This window comes from Leptinotarsa decemlineata, unplaced genomic scaffold (genome assembly GCF_025532065.1).
Source record: "Leptinotarsa decemlineata unplaced genomic scaffold, Ldec_3_MD MMD2_tig00026375_RagTag_RagTag, whole genome shotgun sequence".
Classification (NCBI taxonomy): Eukaryota; Metazoa; Arthropoda; class Insecta; order Coleoptera; family Chrysomelidae; genus Leptinotarsa; species Leptinotarsa decemlineata.
In genome coordinates, this window is record NW_027412711.1 from 2,248,890 (window position 1) to 2,266,542 (window position 17,653).

The 17,653-nt window shown below is 32.7% G+C and overlaps 1 protein-coding gene and 1 long non-coding RNA gene across 3 annotated transcripts; one reads left to right on the forward strand and one right to left on the reverse strand.

Annotated features, from left to right (window-relative positions):
- Positions 1-2,202: 2,202 nt before the first annotated feature.
- LOC141486900 (uncharacterized) lies at positions 2,203-4,330 on the forward strand. Of its 2 annotated transcripts, none has more exons than XR_012468101.1 (3): positions 2,203-2,324; positions 2,382-2,483; positions 3,798-4,330. It is a non-coding gene; the product is annotated as an uncharacterized lncRNA (long non-coding RNA). The 2 variants fall into 2 exon arrangements; XR_012468100.1 differs by lacking the exon at positions 3,798-4,330 and adding an exon at positions 2,547-2,892.
- A 9,957-nt stretch (positions 4,331-14,287) lies between these two features.
- Positions 14,288-17,444, reverse strand: LOC141486881 (uncharacterized). The gene is made up of 3 exons (XM_074185482.1): positions 17,115-17,444; positions 15,886-16,178; positions 14,288-15,575 (listed from the first exon to the last, which is right to left on the reverse strand). The coding sequence occupies exons 1-3, from the start codon at positions 17,225-17,227 to the stop codon at positions 14,797-14,799; spliced, it is 1,185 nt and encodes a 394-aa protein (XP_074041583.1). The 5' UTR covers positions 17,228-17,444; the 3' UTR covers positions 14,288-14,796.
- Positions 17,445-17,653: the final 209 nt, after the last annotated feature.

The window sequence follows — 17,653 nt, forward strand, 5'->3', positions numbered from 1 at the left end:
GTATGTTTATCATTTCATCAGTAAATCACTCTGATCTGTTTCTTAGATCATTTATTCATGAGTTTATCTATCATGTTTCTAGAAGTTGATCGACAAACAACTACTTTCGTATCTTTGTTTATCTGTCTGATACAACCGAGCAAGCGAAGTTTCAACTTCGGAACGTCCCCTGTAGATATCGCGAATAGGAACTGCCCTCGTATAACTGTCATGCGGCCGGCGGCTTCCGGACATCGTCTGTCGGCGATATGATTTATGGAAATCGCAAAAAATGCAATCCTGAGCCGTACCGACAAACGAATTCCTTGGAGTGAACCAACTTATAGTATTCGGTAAACTTTGCCTGAACTACCTCGTATTTCAGTACCTCCAGAAGTCACTCAGAACTTCGTAGGAAGTCCAACCGACCTACTTCTGAGTTCGTACGCTCCTGACATTTTACCTCAAGTCAGCTAGTCAAATAAACTGCGAATACTCACCGCACTACTGAAATCCCCTCGCGACCCGGTGTCTTAAAACACCTAACATCTCAGTCCTTTCAATAGCTTTCCCAGCAACTCCCCAAAGAGGCGAACTGCCCCGGGCAAGAGCCCCTAAACGACCCTGGGGTCCGCGCACGACTGACTTAAATCTTTTCAATAAACCTCACCACCTTTACTATGTTAGGGGATGTAAGTAATGTTATTTCAGAAAATTCTAACCAATCAGAAAGTTTGAAATTGTTTCTAAGACTGGTACTCTTTTCGCCACCTCATGATCCGGCGAATAAGTCCGCAAGAATTTACGTCTAGTTCCCGACATTTCTAATGTCGTGAGTCTACTACTGATATATAGATGTCACTGCAAGGGTTATTTTTGATATTTTTGCTGTCTCGAATAAAACATATGCAGATTAGCCACTTGGGTGGCTTCATTTTATCATGTCGTTAAATTTTGAGCTCATAAAATAAATTGCGAAAGATAATGAAATGAATTATGGGGTTGAATGTTACAAAATATCGAATTTCTTAGCATCAAGCAGTTAATTTTTAACGACTTTTCCTTTAAATGGCTTGCCTCTGTTGGTCTTAGTTATTTCTGAAAGATGATAAGGTTCCCTTTTCATACGAAAACACATGTGTTTTGGTTTCTAAAATTCAACGAAAAATATAATAAATCCAACTTATTACATAAACTGTACTTTACTAAACCTAAACGGTATAGGTAGCAGTCTCTTGATTTGTTCTCTAATTGGGAAAAAAATTAAATTTTGTAGAACATTCGCTATCTTTGGAATAGTTTGCGAAAATGAACGGTGGATGGTTGATGTACTCACTCCAAAGTCAATCCCTAATCTGTAATAGGCATCATCTAATCTAATTTTTTTTTAAAGTAACTAGAATGTCTCTGTAAGTTATCGACTCATGTTCAATAATGAAATGCACCAAATAATATAATTCTTGAGGTAGACCTAAATAAAATTTGGAACTGTTTTCAATTACATAAATTGTTAAGAATGGTAAGGACATCGAGCGAGATTTAAATCGGATGTAACCTTGAAATTTATCGAGACAAATAGGGGCGGACCTTATTTCCTTCAAACGATCACGAGAAGACGTACTGACGATTCGTCAATTGATGTTTATAAGTATGAGAGAGAGATGAAGCACTAGAACGCCCAACACTTCTTACATACAATCGCATTTGCTGCAAACAAAGTTTGGCCATCGTCCATAGATATTCTAATAAGTCCGCTCACTCTCAGCAGCGACCCAAATCATCACCCTCCGTCCTCGCGCGTCCCTTGCCTGGCCGGTCGGTCGTCAGTGCCCGTCTGACGGGGGCGCCAGTTTAACAGAGTGTCTCCGATTGAACAGTTCGCATCGTTCCGGCCAGTTATACTGAGTGCGTAAAATAAACATTTTATTGGAACTTTTATTCTTGTAGTTATTTGAAGATTTTTTATTGTTGTGATGACTTCTCACCGTACCTTTTGCAGTGTGGATTCTTGTGATAGTTTACGTGAAAATATTTAATTTTTTCGATTCCCCAAAGATGCCACAAGGTAATAAATTCATCAAATACATAATGTCAGTTATAGGTCAAAAATGTTTCGGTAGTAATGTGATTTAGATACTATTTATAACTAATGTTCAAACTATATTTACTATATTTTGCAGCATTTGGTTTTGTTGGAGACCACAAATATGCTAACTTAACACGTGAGCAAGCCTACATTAGAATACGAGTTTGTAGAAAACATTTTGACGATGAATCCTTCACTTCCTCTGGAAAACATTTACTTACCACTGCTGTGCCCTTAAAGTTTCCAACAAAATTGGACGGTAAGAAATTTTCCACTTCACAAGCATGGAATATTTTTTTGAATGAGTTATTTTCAGGTAATGATCAAAACAATGACAATCCAGGTCCCTCCAGCGTATTAGCTCCTTCAAAATTAGATGCGTGTACACAAACAGATACATGTCATGAAGTTGAACAAGGTAAATGCCAAAGCTCTATGATGATGAACATAATCACTCATTCATATTACAAATGTTTTTTAGAATTAATTCCCAACAAAGAAACTGATTATGTACTACAATCCAATGAATCAGTCCAAAGTGGGTTATCTCAAGAATTCGTGGAAGGTGAAAATACAATTTTTTGGCTTTCTTCTTCTCCAAATCAAAAAAATAGAAATAACAACTTCCATGAAAGAAGTAAAATCAAAAAAAAAATTACAAACACTCTCTGTTGATAGGTTCATGTATATCATTCAAAGACGTTTGAATCATTAACAAAAGGGAATAAAGAGTCCATCTATTTTTTTGATTTGGAGAAGAAGAAAACCAAAAAATTGTTCCTCAAACTTCATTCTCTCCACAAAAAGACCTAATTCCTCAGTAAAAATACACTAATTAGTACTTGAATCTAACCTAAAATTCTTTCTATTTATTCCTCGAATCACTTCTAATATGTGCTAATTTCTTTATAGATGTATCGTGTCAAACTTTTTCCAAATTATCTGATAGCAGTCCCAGAAAGCAAGGACTCAGGAGAAGAATTAAGGAGCTGCAAAGCGAGCTCAAATCTTCGAAAAGGCGCAAAACGGTAACACGAGAAGATGTTGAACAATTTTTGGACGAGCAGTACCCACAGGAGGCCACTATGTTGATGAAAAATCAACTGACATTACTCGACAAAAATCCTAAAGGAGCCAGGTACTCTAAAGAAGTCAAGCATTTTGCTTTGAGCTTATTTTTATTAGGACCAGAAGCATACAAGAAATTATCTAAAGTTATGAGATTGCCATCTCCCTCTACTCTGAGAAAGCTGACTGAACATTGGAAAATTACCCCAGGATTCAATGAATTCATTTTTAAAATTTTGGAATTAAGAGTACCTTTGATGTCAGGTAAAACTAAGGATTGTATTTTATGCATTGACGAAATGTCAATCAAATCAAATTTATTTTATAATGTGTCAAGAGACGTCGTCGTTTCGACTTTTATAAAGTCATCCTCAGGGCACTACAAAGTTGCAGTCAATCAGATATAAATACACACATACAGGTGAAAAATTATTAAAATTTGCGACTAGAATCACTTCTGCGGATGAGAGGTCAAGATTGAGTAAATTTGGTACAATTCAATTGACAGTAAAAATGTAATGTAGAGGACAGAGGAGGTCAATTGAATTGTACCAAATTAATGTACTCAATATTGACCTCTCATTCGCAGAAGTGATTCTTGTCGCAAATTTCAATATTTTTTTACCTTGTGTGTATTTATATCTGATTTACTGTAACTTTGTAGTGCCCTGAAGATGACTTTATAAAAGTCGAAACGTCGGCAACGAAATAATAGTAGTTTCAGTTATTCGACCTAACTCCAACCAACCCCCAGCTAAATATTTGAAATGTGTCTAAATATATATGCCAAAATACTGAATAGATTATAATTATACTATCAGGGTATACTCAAGAAAACAACAAATCACCATTTGATTAGGTAATATGTAAATAAAGATTATTCATCTTCATTTTCTCTTTATTGTGGAGTCCCTTTATAAGTATCTCAACCTTTTTACCTGCCCATAATTTAAGAAATCAGATAATTCATGCCAGTTATTACAACGAAATATTCCCCAATTTATTGTTATTAGAATCTCATATTATATAATCATCTCAATGAAAGATCATACAAAAACATAAATACATAATATATAATGAATATGATCAACACTTGACGCCTGACCCTCGTAGACACACTTTCGAGTAAACATATTGTTCGCGCTGCTGACTGACCCTCGTATAACGTATTTCTGCTGGTAGCCGCATGATTTACGACCGCTCGCAAAAAAAGCGGCATATTTTACCCACATCAAAGGAGTTACCAGACTTATTAGAATATCTATGGACGATGGTTTGGCAATGTGGCATAAGGAGAACGGTATTGAAATTTTATTCATAACATTTCAGGTAGGAACTAGGAAGAGCGATGTTAGATAGCGATCTATTGTTTACACAGCATAGCTCTATTGACATAAAATGTTTTTCTTCTGTGGTCTATATACGGATGATTCTTCCCGCTTCCGAGACTGAAACTTGAAATAATTTAAACTCTTTCTCCAAGGTATATTTGAATTAAGTAGTTATATAATAACTCTATTTATATCTTTCCACCAAGGTGTCATTCGATTCGTATTTTTGCCTAGAAAGTTTAAGGAAAGGTCCGAAAACGCGCCGATGAAAATTACAAAAGTTATAAACAATTCAGTGAAAAAAAAAAAATGGGGCTTTAGTTTTTTCTTAATATCTCGGAAAATTTTCAAAATTTTGGAAATTTGAAAAAAGATTTGAAAAGATCGATGAATTTGCGTAAAAAAAGTCCCGACTCCCGAAACTGTATCTCGATTATTTATAATTTTTACAGAGCCCTGAAAATAGAGCCAAAAGCGGGTAGTTTGGTTTCTGCGCGCCTTTCGACACTCTGACATAAAAACAAAAAAAATCATTCAAACATATAAAATGTAAATATTAAGGAATGAAAAAATTCATGTAATGTTGAGATACATCAATAAACAATAATCCGCAGTCAAAAAATTGTTATCCCAATTTTAACGTTAATTATAAATTTGTTAATTAATAACTTTTTCTGAATTGAAAGTTAATATATAAAATTAATATTGTTGCTAAAAAATGCGTTTGTTAATTAACAATCGTTTTTTGCAACTAAATATTGAAATTAAGGAACCGTTTTTTTAATCATAATTTCTATTGATCTTTAAGGTTTTGAAAAAACTTTTTCTATTCTTTTTTTAATTATTTAATTTTTAATTTAATTATGTGAATTTCTAGCTTTTCCTAATACGACTAATTACCAGTACGTGCAAAGCTTATTGTTAAATCATCTGAAAATGGAATTTTTAACAGGTGATGATCGACTGTATTGTCAAAAATGCGCCAAACTAACTGACTGTTATAAGGAAACAAGTATGGCTGAGGCACCAGTCAATCTAATAATAACACTGATGATTTTCAAACAAGACTCAACCTCTAATGGAAGCAAGAAACTCTTTGGAAGGTTCGAAATAGATGAACATTTCAATCTAGCAGACCCCTGTTATAATATTCATGCAGTAGTCATTGTTCACTGTGCTTCTGGCGTTGAGAATTTGGTCATTATTACGCCTTGGTCAAAGAAGAAACGGACTGGTTTAAGTTTGACGATAGTCGTGTCACGAAGTGTTCTGGCGATGCATTGAATTTATTGGAGCCTCTGGAGACACCCTACATTTTGTTTTATGAGAGAGAGGACATTGTTGGATCAAGATCAAGCAAATGCGCCACTGGAATCAATGAAGTCGCCCCGGAGCGCCAATTAATTTTTATTGTTGTATTTATTTTATTGTTTATTAAAAAAAATTGTTATAAACATTTTTTTTATTTATTCTATTTTTTATAAAACTTTTAATATTGTAATATTAAAAAAAAAACACATTTACTTTTATTATAGAACAAAGTATTGAAAAAAAAAATAAAAAAAAATAATTTGTGTATAACAATTTGTTTTTAATAAACAATTGAAAAAAGAATTTAAAAAAAAGTTTTTTCAAAACCTTAAAGAACAATAGAATTTATGATTAAAAAAAAATCGAATCCTTAATTTCAAATTTCAAATAGTTGCAAAAAACGATTGTTAATTAACAAACGCATTTTTTAGCAACAAATTTTTTTTTAAGAAACCATGTTTTTTAATCATGATTTTTTTCAATTGACATAATGCGAAAAAAAATCGAATTGCTTATAAACAATGTATTTGTTTATAATAAATTTATTAACAATAGCTGTAAAAAATTTAAAAATAATATTAATTACTTTTCAGCCATTAGACATTGAAACAATGAAAAATAAAAAAAATTATAATTTTCAATTGTTAATAAAAAAATAGAAAACATCAATTTTATTATTTTGGCAACGGTAATCTATTTTTTTGCCCATTAAAGATAACTTCACCAAAGGAAAAAAATGCCAGGTTAGTTTAATAATTATAGGGATTTTTATATTAACTTTCAATTCAGAAAAAGTTATTAATTAACAAATTTATAATTAACGTTAAAATTGGGATAAAAAATTTTTGACTGTGGATTATTGTTTATTGATGTATCCCAACATCACATGAATTTTTTCATTCCTTAATATTTACATTTAATATGTTAAAATATTTTTTTTGTTTTTATGTCAGAGTGACGAAAGTTGCGCGGAAGCCAGGGCTCTGTAAAAATTATAAATAATCTAGATACAGTTTCGAGAGTCGGAACTTTTTTTATGCAAATTCATTGATCTTTTCAAATCTTTTTTCAAATTTCCAAAATTTTGAAAATTTTCCTAGATATTAAGAAAAAACTAAAGCCCCATTTTTTTCCACTTAATTATTTATAACTTTTGTAATTTTTATCCGCGCGTTTTCGGACCTTTCCTTAAACTTTCTAGGCAAAAATACGAATCGAATGACACCTTGATCGTAATTTTTGGACAGGGCTGGAAAATGTTACAAAAAAAGTACATGTGAACTAGACTACTGCTTGATATGCTAATGAGTTATTTAAGATCGAATATTCCTAATTCCATCGATCTACCTGCTTTAGAATTCTCATTCCTTCGACCTCATTCCACTACAGAGTCACTACGACCCTGCTGAAAAGACAAAAGTAAACAAACCATACAAATTCCAGTGTGATGTTGCCAACGCTATTTAATACGATTTTCAGTTTAGGATTCTGTCGTGGGGCAGCACCTTCCGATAAGAAATTTCAAAATACTCCGATTTCAATATGCTGGCCAAATGAAACATTATATGGGAAAATGTTTCGAGCAAAATGTGTCTATTTTTGGTTGTAGAATCCCGCTGAGTCAATATTTTTTTCATAAAGTTCCATATTAACGTTTCAAAATAGTTTTTTTTGCGAATATGAAATATTCATTAACTCAGCGGGATTCTCTGTATATATAGGAAAGTTTTTTCGTCATAATTTTTTTTGTTAAAATCCATCATTTTCTCGTAGAATTCTAAATTAGATTTCAGTATGACGCGCTCACTCCTTACGACTCTTGATACTCCTCTTTTCTCGGCATTCACAAATCTTTCATATTTCATGATCACTTCCTCTACACTGGATGAACTGCTTGTGATAGAAAAAGATTCATCTACATCTGTATTTGATGATTTACTTGGAGATACATTCAATTTTGTAGAACCACCAACATCATTCTTTGAATGTGACAGTTTTCTGACTTTGTATGGAGGAAACATTTGTAAGGCTGAAGTGAAAGGTTTTTCGAGAAATGTAGAAATTTCCATAGATGAAGACGGAATTCGAAATAGTTCTGCCGAATTTCCAGGTTCAATATATTTATGAGGCACTACATTTTCTTTAAGTTTGAGTACTGTTTCTTCCATAATTGTTGATTGCATCCAATTTTGGATATCTTCGGCTAACTGAAAAAAAATACATTTGAGTCCCACCAAATTTTCATTTTCTAAAATATACAGGGTCCTGCAACAGTGGCGCGGTGTTCCATATCTCTATATAGGAAGCAGATAGGAATCTAATTTTCTATAATATTACCTTATTGCTAGAGCTCGACAAAATAAAAATATTGGCGGTCACACAGGGTGTCCGATTTTTTCTGGGCGGATCCCAACTGTGTCTTTTTAAATGGCAACCTATATTTTTTATCGCTTTTTCGGTTTCTTCATAGAAAATAAAATAAACTTCATGTATATCTGCACTTCGAAAATATTGACGGTTTTCGAGATATCTAGCATGACAGGTTTTTTTTTCCAATATTCGTCACTCAGAATATTTGAAATTATAAAGTGGTGCCAAGTCCAGTTGAAATTTTTTTTTTGTCGAATATTCTACATTGGTAACTCTCTCAAACGATATATCTGAAATCGACCTGTGATATACAGGGTATGAAAAACCGCTTGCCAAATATTGTAAATGAAAATTTGCAAAATCTTCCTTAGAAAAAATGGAACACCCTGTATATTATTGATCCATAAGAAGCGCCAACGAAACCTCTACAAATTTCATTAAGTATTTCCTATGGCTAAGTTCAATAGTTTTTCTTAAATGAGCATTTCTTTCGAAAAATGGTCATTTTTTCAAAGCGAAATCCATTTGACGACTGATAAAAATATACGAAAGATATCTTGTTTCAATTTTGTACATTAGAAGGTGTCCAAACAAATATTTTTTAACGAAATAAATGTATGTACCTATCACTTTTTGCTAAATGGAAAATTATTTTTTCATTGGATGCAGAATTTCACTCATAAATCGTGCAATATCAAACCAAACAAGTTAAAAGAAAGAAACATTATGAATAACTATTTTTTTCATGTTATTATATTCATTCAGAGCTTGAGTTCTAGATATTCAAATTTGTCAACTGGCAAATTACAAAACTACAAAAGGGAGAGTTTAATTAAGGTTGATAATGAAACTTTTATAAAATATGTTGTTTGCAATGGTTTGTAGTTCTTTTTGTTTATTATTATTTTTATTAACTACTACATAAAAAAGTTTTATTTACTGTCTAGATTATTTCTTCTGTATTTCTTTTTTATTTGTTGCTATAGTTTATTTCATAGAATACGTATATTTTTTTAATCGAAAATTTTGGCAGTTTCACCGCATACAAGCTCTGCTTTCGCGATGTTCTCTGTTGGTGTTTATTTGTATTATTATTTGTTTATTATTATTATTATTAAATGTCTTCCATTTTCTTGAATGCAGAGCTGAAGTCTATGTTTGAAAGACTGTTCTACCCTGCGCAAGACAGCTGGTGTAATGCTGCGAAAAGCATTCGTTATTCTAAGTCGCATATTTTCGGGAGAAGTTGGTGGCTCAACGTAAACCATATTTTTTATGTATCCCCATAAGAAAAAATCTAGTTTCGTCAAATCTGGTGATCTAGCGGGCCACCGTACAGGCCCATTCCGTCCTATCCATTTATTGGGAAATACTTCATTTCGATGATCTCTCACTTCTGCCGAATAGTGAGCAGGTGCACCATCATGTTGTAACCACATTCTATTGCGGAGGTCAAGAGGAATATCATCTAACAAACCTGGTAAATCATTTCGTAAGAAATTGAGATACATTGCACCATTCATATGTCCCTCAAAAAAGTATGGACCAATTACATATTCTCCAATGATGCCTCCCCAGACATTTATCGACCACCTATGTTGATAATCCACCTGTCTCAATAAGTGAGGATTTTCTGTCGCATAATAATGGTAATTATGTCGATTTACAAATCCATTTTTATGGAATGTCGATTCATCCGACCATAAAATATTATTGAAAAAATATTCGTTTCGACGAATTTTGTTCATGGCCCAATTGCAAAATCTCACTCTTTTCTCGAAATCAGCATACAGTAGTTCTTGATGTAACTGAACGTGGTATGGATGCAAGCGATGTTTCTTCAATACTCGTTGCACTGATCTCTCACTTATATCCACTATTTCCCCAATTTGTCGTTGACTCCTACTAGGATCTTCTTCAACTGCAAGAAGAACTTGCAATTCATTATCTTCATTAGTAGCTGGCTTGATGCGCTCATGTTTGGAATAATTAATAGATCCAGTTTCAACGAATCGTCCCAAGACCTTTCGGAAAGATCTTTCATCTGGATGCCTTCTATCTGGATACCGTTGAGAATAAATTCTACTTGCCAATAAACAATTCCTGTCTGATTCACCTAATATGAAAATCATATCAGTCAAATCACTTTTTGATAACAACATTCTGATGAAATTATACCGACAGTTCAACTTCACGATTTACTAAAAATTTCAATATTCATTTGCAGCCAAATATTTCGTTCTGTCATTTGCCAGACTACTTGATTTCCAATAAATATTTCATTCGCTGAAAGGTTGTTTTAGACCGAAAGAATATGGCACAAATTCCGAGATTTTTGAAATTATTGTAACTATTCAAGAACGTCCATTTTGTGGTGTAATTCGCAACTTGTTCATCTAGCAACAGGTAATTTTAGGAATGGGCGATATTTTAAGGAAAGGGTATTTTTTGTATATTCTTATCAGTCGTCAAATGGATTTCGCTTTGAAAAAATGACCATTTTTCGAAAGAAATGCTCATTTAAGAAAAACTATTGAACTTAGCCATAGGGAATACTCAATGAAATTTGTAGAGGTTTCGTTGGCGCTTCTTATGGATCAATAATATACAGGGTGTTCCATTTAATATAAAGAAGATTTTGCAAATTTTCATTTACAATATTTGGCAAGCGGTTTTTCATACCCTGTATATCACAGGTCGATTTCAGATATATCGTTTGAGAGAGTTACCAATGTAGAATATTCGACCAAAAAAAAATTTCAACTGGACTTGGCACCACTTTATAATTTCAAATATTCTGAGTGACGAATATTGGAAAAAAAAACCTGTCATGCTAGATATCTCGAAAACCATCAATATTTTCGAAGTGCAGATATACATAAAGTTTATTTTATTTTCTATGAAGAAACCGAAAAAGCGATAAAAAATATAGGTTGCCATTTAAAAAGACACAGTTGGGATCCGCCCAGAAAAAATCGAACACCCTGTGTGACCGCCAATATTTTTATTTTGTCGAGCTCGAGCAATAAGGTGATATTATAGAAAATTAGATTCCTATCTGCTTCCTATATAGAGATATGGAACACCGCGCCACTGTTGCAGGACCCTGTATATTGAATAAAAGAAATAATTACATCGAAGTGATCCTCGCAGCAGTAATATGTATGTCCTTTCGGTGATATTTTATATCCAACTGAAGAAAACCATAGATCTCTTATTAGAGTTTCGTTTTTTGGAACACTAAAAAACTTTTTCCATACCATGAAACAAGCCCATTGAGGACGATCGGTACTGAATTATCTGAAGAATGAATGAAATAAAATGTTATTCCAAAATTAAAAACAGAATTCGAAGAATAATAAATTCACAAACTCAAAACAAATCCTCAATATATAAAAATGAAATAAAACACTGTTCTTAGATTACAGTAAAAATCACAGTTTAATCTAATAAGGTACATTCACGCATTGTATAACTACTGTATTATCGATGTCGGCTGACTGATTCTACTGCGCATTGCGAGTGATTTATAATTCGAATAATAATTCGATTATCAGAATAATTCGATTATGCACATCACTAAATTGAAATACTAAATACTAAATTTGGATGATGTCACATACACTAGACGTGTCATGTGACATCATCCAAAGCGCGCGCTAAATGGTGACGTTTGAATGGCTCAAATGTATTCAATTTCACTTTGAAGAATAATTCGAAAAATTTCAAATCTATTTATATTTTTTTCTACATTATAAAGACGTAAATGCATAATTTAAGACACAAAAAATCATGCATATTTCCTACTCCGTTCAACACAGTATCACAGTTGAACTATGCATCTACAATCAGGCCTAAATAAATTTGCAATAGATGTAACGTGCTAGTTATAGTGTACATATTCAGTGTACAAGCGAAAATTTTTCTGCCATAATTTACAGTTATACGTGAAAATACACAGTAGTAAATGTAAATTTGTCAATTTACAGTAGTAAGTGTGAATTCACAGTTGTGTAAATCGTGAAAGAATAATAATATTTTATATTTTTGTGTACTTCTACAATTTCGTACAAACAAGAGTTCTTGGTGATCAGACGCAAACGTTAATTATTTTGTTTTTCATTTATTTCGAAGAAAAGTATGCTATACACATTTTTACGCACGATATTTTGATGACGCATAAATATTCTTTCGTGGCTGTATTATGATTGTTCAACATTATTCATTCTTTCGTAGAAACATTGGCTGGTGTCCTGGCAAATCGACAAAGAACTAAAGAAGAAGAAGAGGAAACAGAAGATGTGAACACAGCTTACTTACTATACAGCTGAAACACTCTCGGCGGCACCTTTGAAGTCGCAGTCTACGAGTAAGCGAGACAGAAGTATTGCTTTCTCTGTCGCACAGAGGGGAAAAGTCAGGGCCTGATTAAAACGATTATTTATTTAAGTAAAATTTTTAATTTCTGCCTGACAGGATCGGATTATGATTTTTTGAATCTTAATTTTAATATTACGATAAAACTAGGTTTGTATTTGGAGTTAATAAGGATTATTAAAAAATACATTACTCAAACTGATTTGGAAAATAATAAAATTTCGTTGTTATAGATTAAAAGATCTGGTGTGGGCCGACAAGGAGCGATTTATAAAATTATGGTCAGAATAATTACGATATTAGAGTTGTTATCTGTAACTTTACGAAAAGAATAGTGATTTATGAAAGTCGTTGATTGTGCAATAATGTTGTTCCTAAGGATTTAGCTTTAGCTATTCTTCTTGAATGCTAGGTCATTATTAAGGTCCTTTCTCAACTAGCAAAATAATTAAGATTTTCGCGTCTGAATTTTAATGTTCGACAGAGTACTAACAATTTTGCATTTATTGCTTGTGACAGGCGCACAGTGATGCAGTCAATATAATCTCAGTTTTTTAGGGAGAAGGTCAAAATAATAATAAAATGAAGTTGTGTAGGTTATGTTTTTAATAAGTTGTATTGCCTAATAATTGAAAACTAACAGGTGGAAAAGAAAGTAAATAAAAAATGCTTACCTATTAATAATACTAATGATTTATTAACAGTAATAAAGAATACAACATTCATTAATACATAAAAAAAACTCAATAGACAAAAAATAAAATCAAAAATTTAATTACAACTTACGACAACAAATTATAATATATTTTGTAGCAATAAAAGTACCTACAGATATGTTACAAATTTCTCCATATTATTAGTTTATTTTTGTTGATATTTCTAAAATTACCATTTATTGTTTTTAAAGTGTAATATATTCTAACTCGTAAATATAATCTTACTACAAATTCTTTGGGGAAATATTTACAGGGATGGTTAAAAGACTAATGGTTACTTATATCTAAAAGAGTATTGCAAATATTACTTTTAGTTGCGAATTTTTCAAAGTTTTCTTGAAATATTTGCTCTATTTTACAAATTAGTTCCAGAAACTCGTCATTAGGCATTTGCAAATTTCCGAAGGTGTCCTTATTCGCATTTTCATATGCCTTAAGAAAACAGTAAAAAGATGAATCATCTAGTTCATCATGGTCTTTACTATAAGTATTGCAAATATCACAAGAGTGGATTTTTAACGCTTTATTTAAAAGGTACCCACACACATTATTTGAATAATGCATGCTATTTATTGCGTCTGTTTGTTCGGGTACTTTATCCGTTTCCTGAGATACAAAATCGTGTTTGCAGTCAGAAAGCCTTAAAAGCATCTGATCAGAATCTGTCTCACAGTTTTCTGTACCTGAATTAAGCAAGTTGACGCATTGCAGCTTTCTAAATGTTCTGTGGAACTGTATTGCTGTTGGGTTAATGCAGTTCCCATTTTCACTTCTGATTTTACCGAAATGGTTCTCCAGACAGTCTTGGTTTAATCTTCGTGTAAGTATATAATCAATTCCTGCATTTTCCCGAAGATAGTAAAATAACTGAATAATACTGTTGATTGAAATTATAAGGCTTTTGATGAATTTAATTTTTTTGGTAATGCTCATATTATTTTTGTTTCGAATTTCAAGACTTTTAAAGAACGACAAACAATCCATTAGAAACTCTAATTGAAATGAGTTTGCTTTAAAAGCAGCATTATATTTTTTTGGGTTGAAGATTTGTGAGGAATTTGAAATATCAAATAGTTGATCTACTCTATTAACAAATTGAACAGTTTCAGTCGCTTCTGCGGGAAGGGAACCAAATCTAATATAAAAACTCATACCTACATGAACTGAGTAACTAAATACTTGGGTGGCAAGTTTTACCTTCATTTTTTGGAAACTAGTGGGATAAATATGAGAATCGGTTAATTTAGGTGCTGCTTTAACAGGTAATTTTTTATCTAACTCATAGAAGTCTTTAATATATTGCCACGAAATTTTTTTACCATTAACATAGAAGTCATATGCCATCAACATATTTCTCATAGCTTTTATAATATGTGGCACATCAAAGATGAAAAAGAGATACTGGTTTTCTAAATAAAAACCAGTATTTTCTGGAGATATTTTTAAAATATTTGACAATTTGATATTGTTGGACCCCATATCACAAGTAACTGCACAAACATTTAATCCCACATTTTTTAATTTTTGCACAGCTTCATTTAATAGGTTATGTAATAGGTTAGCAGGACAAGAAGTATGACAAAAAATATGCTATTGGCTGTTTCCATTTGGAATAAATTCCTCTGACCATAAATACACTGGCAGTTAAAGTTGGTTTGAAAATTTTCTCCCCTGTATCACCCATTGCTAGCCCAATGATATAATCTTGATTACGCTCATAAAATGAATTGGCTTTTATGGACATTTCATCGAAGCCCAATAAGCAATATTTGCTTTGGGCCTGAAAACTGTCAATCTTTTTTTTTAATAAAATGAAGAACTCGGGATTATCTAACCCTGGTCCTATCCTAACTGCTCTGATTTCTTTTAGCAAAGTGTTAGGCGAGGGAAGGCTATATTTAGCCATCAAGTATTTTTTATACACTCGGGGACCAGCAAAATATATTGACAGACATTCAATTTTTAACTCTTTGCTATAACGTCTACCCTTTGGATGTTTATTCGCCTGTGATACTTGCATATTAACACATTTTGCAGTGTCTGGATTGCAAAATTTGAATGTTAGGGACATATATTCCTCCAAAGATATATTGTCTAAGTCATTAATTTTTTGACTCTCAAGTACCTGAACTCTTTCTCGTAAATATTTGTTTTCGGCAGTTATGGACTTGATGTGCTGTCTGTATTTAACCTTCCTTGGGGTATCGAAGGATAAATTGGCTGACGTTTGGCTAGAATTTGGAGATGTCAAAGGAGGAGTAACTGTGATTGGACTCACGGCGATTTCATGTTGAACCTCGGTTTTTAGTTCGGTTTCAACTACATTTGTCTGGTTAGCTGCAAAAATACATTTTATTTAACAAATAAAAAACAACTTAGGGGAATATGTACTCTTAAGCAAGGAACAATTTATTTCGTAGATTTTTTTATACAGGGCGGAACAAAAACTTTAACAAAACTTGACATGTACAGATATCATGCGATTTTTAGCTCATTTTAAAAGGTTAAAAAATCAAAAGGTTTTAGTCTTTTAATAGTGGGACAATTAAAATGAAAGCACTGTACAGTTATTTTTGGTTCACCCTTCGTTTCGCCCTGTATACAAAACATTAAGCTTTATTTTAAATTAAGAAACTATTTTTAATACCTGAATCAAATAGTGGAGGTGGAACCCCGCCTGGAACTATAACATTGTCATCTAGAAGTAGTATTTTTGCAGGAAGTTGCAAGGGCGGTGCACTATACGAATGATCAGTTCTGGAAGTACCCTCGAGAGACGGGAATAGGGTAGGAATTGCAGTGGTTACTAATCGTGTATGAAAGTGACTAGTGAACATCCTCTCTTCAAAATGGATTTCACATATCGAGTAACTTCGATGTAAGTCGATTAGTTTTCCGAACAGGTCCTCGCGATTGGCTTTCATTGCCCATATTCTGGCTCTGTAAATAAATAAAAACATTTTTAAACAACACCTCTATTTAGGGTGTCCCAGATAAGAATGAACTCTACAGGGATCTCATAAACGATTAGAGCTAAAGAGATGTTCAAATTAGGAAAAGTTGCGCCTCACTGAACCCTGCCGGATGATGTTTTAAAATTTGGAAAATTCTCATTACTTCCGAAGATATTTGGGAAAAACCGAAAATTCCAATTTCATTATTATCTTTTTCTGATAATTTAAAACAATAAAACAAAATAAATTTCACGTTTCATAGCCACTTTTTAACCCAACGTTTTCTTCCTCCGCAGTCATCATCAAATATTCGGTTTTTCCCAAAATATTTTCGGAAGTATTCGAAATCATACTGCAGGGTTTAGTGGGGCCCAACTTTTTCCTAACTTAAACAACTTTGTAGCCCTAATGGTTTACGAGATCCCTGTAGAGTTCATTCTTGTCAGGGACAACCTGTATTCCTATTTGCTTCATTACAATTAATAGTCGTTGATATATATAAAAATAGTAATGTAGGAAAAACAAGGAAAAACACCATAGAAAAAATATCATACAAAAACCCCCCGAAAAAAAAAAACAAAAAAAATACCCCATTAAAAGAACACTACGCTTTTGCATACTGTAAATTCCCCAGAAAAAATATACATACTGCATAATGTGTCCCCGCATAAGAAATGCATACCACTTTTTCTTGGATATAAGGGCATCTTTCGACCACTTGAACGTGGATCTATTTTAAGAAGAGGCAAGTACTTATTTCGAGAGCTGGGTGATATTTAAGGTTTTGGAAGTTGACGCTTTGACCAGCTTTGACGGTAATTTATCTTATATATTCCCAAACAATTTTACGACAACACGGTATAATCAAAAGTTTACTTTTTATTTACTTAAATATGCAAAAAAATATGATGTAAGAACTTACCGATTCGCATCCTTAGGAAAACGATAGAATTTCTTCTTCGAGTTATAACCTTTAATATAACAGTTTCGCACTGCACAAACATGATGATGTCCTGATGGTTTTTTGTCACTCATTTTACTACAGTTAAAAATTCAAAAATAAAACACTATGTTCAAAAGAATCACAAACAAAATGCACAAAATTATACACCCGCCTATGACGGCTAAACGTATAATAAGTAATACTGATCTCCCGACTGCACGCCATAGACGTCTTTTCCCCTAAGAGGCGGGGCATAAAGCCTGCGCGAGGGGATCGACGCAAACCGTTCCCGCCAAGAGAGTGTTTTAGCTGTATAGTAAGTAAGCTGTGATGTGAATATAAACAAACACAAGAATCGTCTCTCTCGGATTCGGTTGTCAAACTTTGTTTTGTATAGACGTGTTTCAAAACCGGGTGTTTTTTCCTAGCGAAATCTAACCAACTTTTCCTTTGTTTGAAATTAAACCTTTTTTTTCCTTTTGTTTTTGGTGAGTACTAAGTATTATATATTGGGAGTA

Bases quoted from the DNA above. Each gene is read 5' to 3' on its own strand.
- LOC141486881 (XM_074185482.1), bottom strand. From the start codon at position 17,227: ATGAGTGACAAAAAACCATCAGGACATCATCATGTTTGTGCAGTGCGA. The intron at 16,179-17,114 runs GTAAGTTCTTAC...ATTTATTTACAG, and splicing joins TTTCCTAAGGATGCGAATCG to AGCCAGAATATGGGCAATGA. The intron at 15,576-15,885 runs GTATTAAAAATA...GTATTTTTGCAG, and splicing joins ACCTCCACTATTTGATTCAG to CTAACCAGACAAATGTAGTT.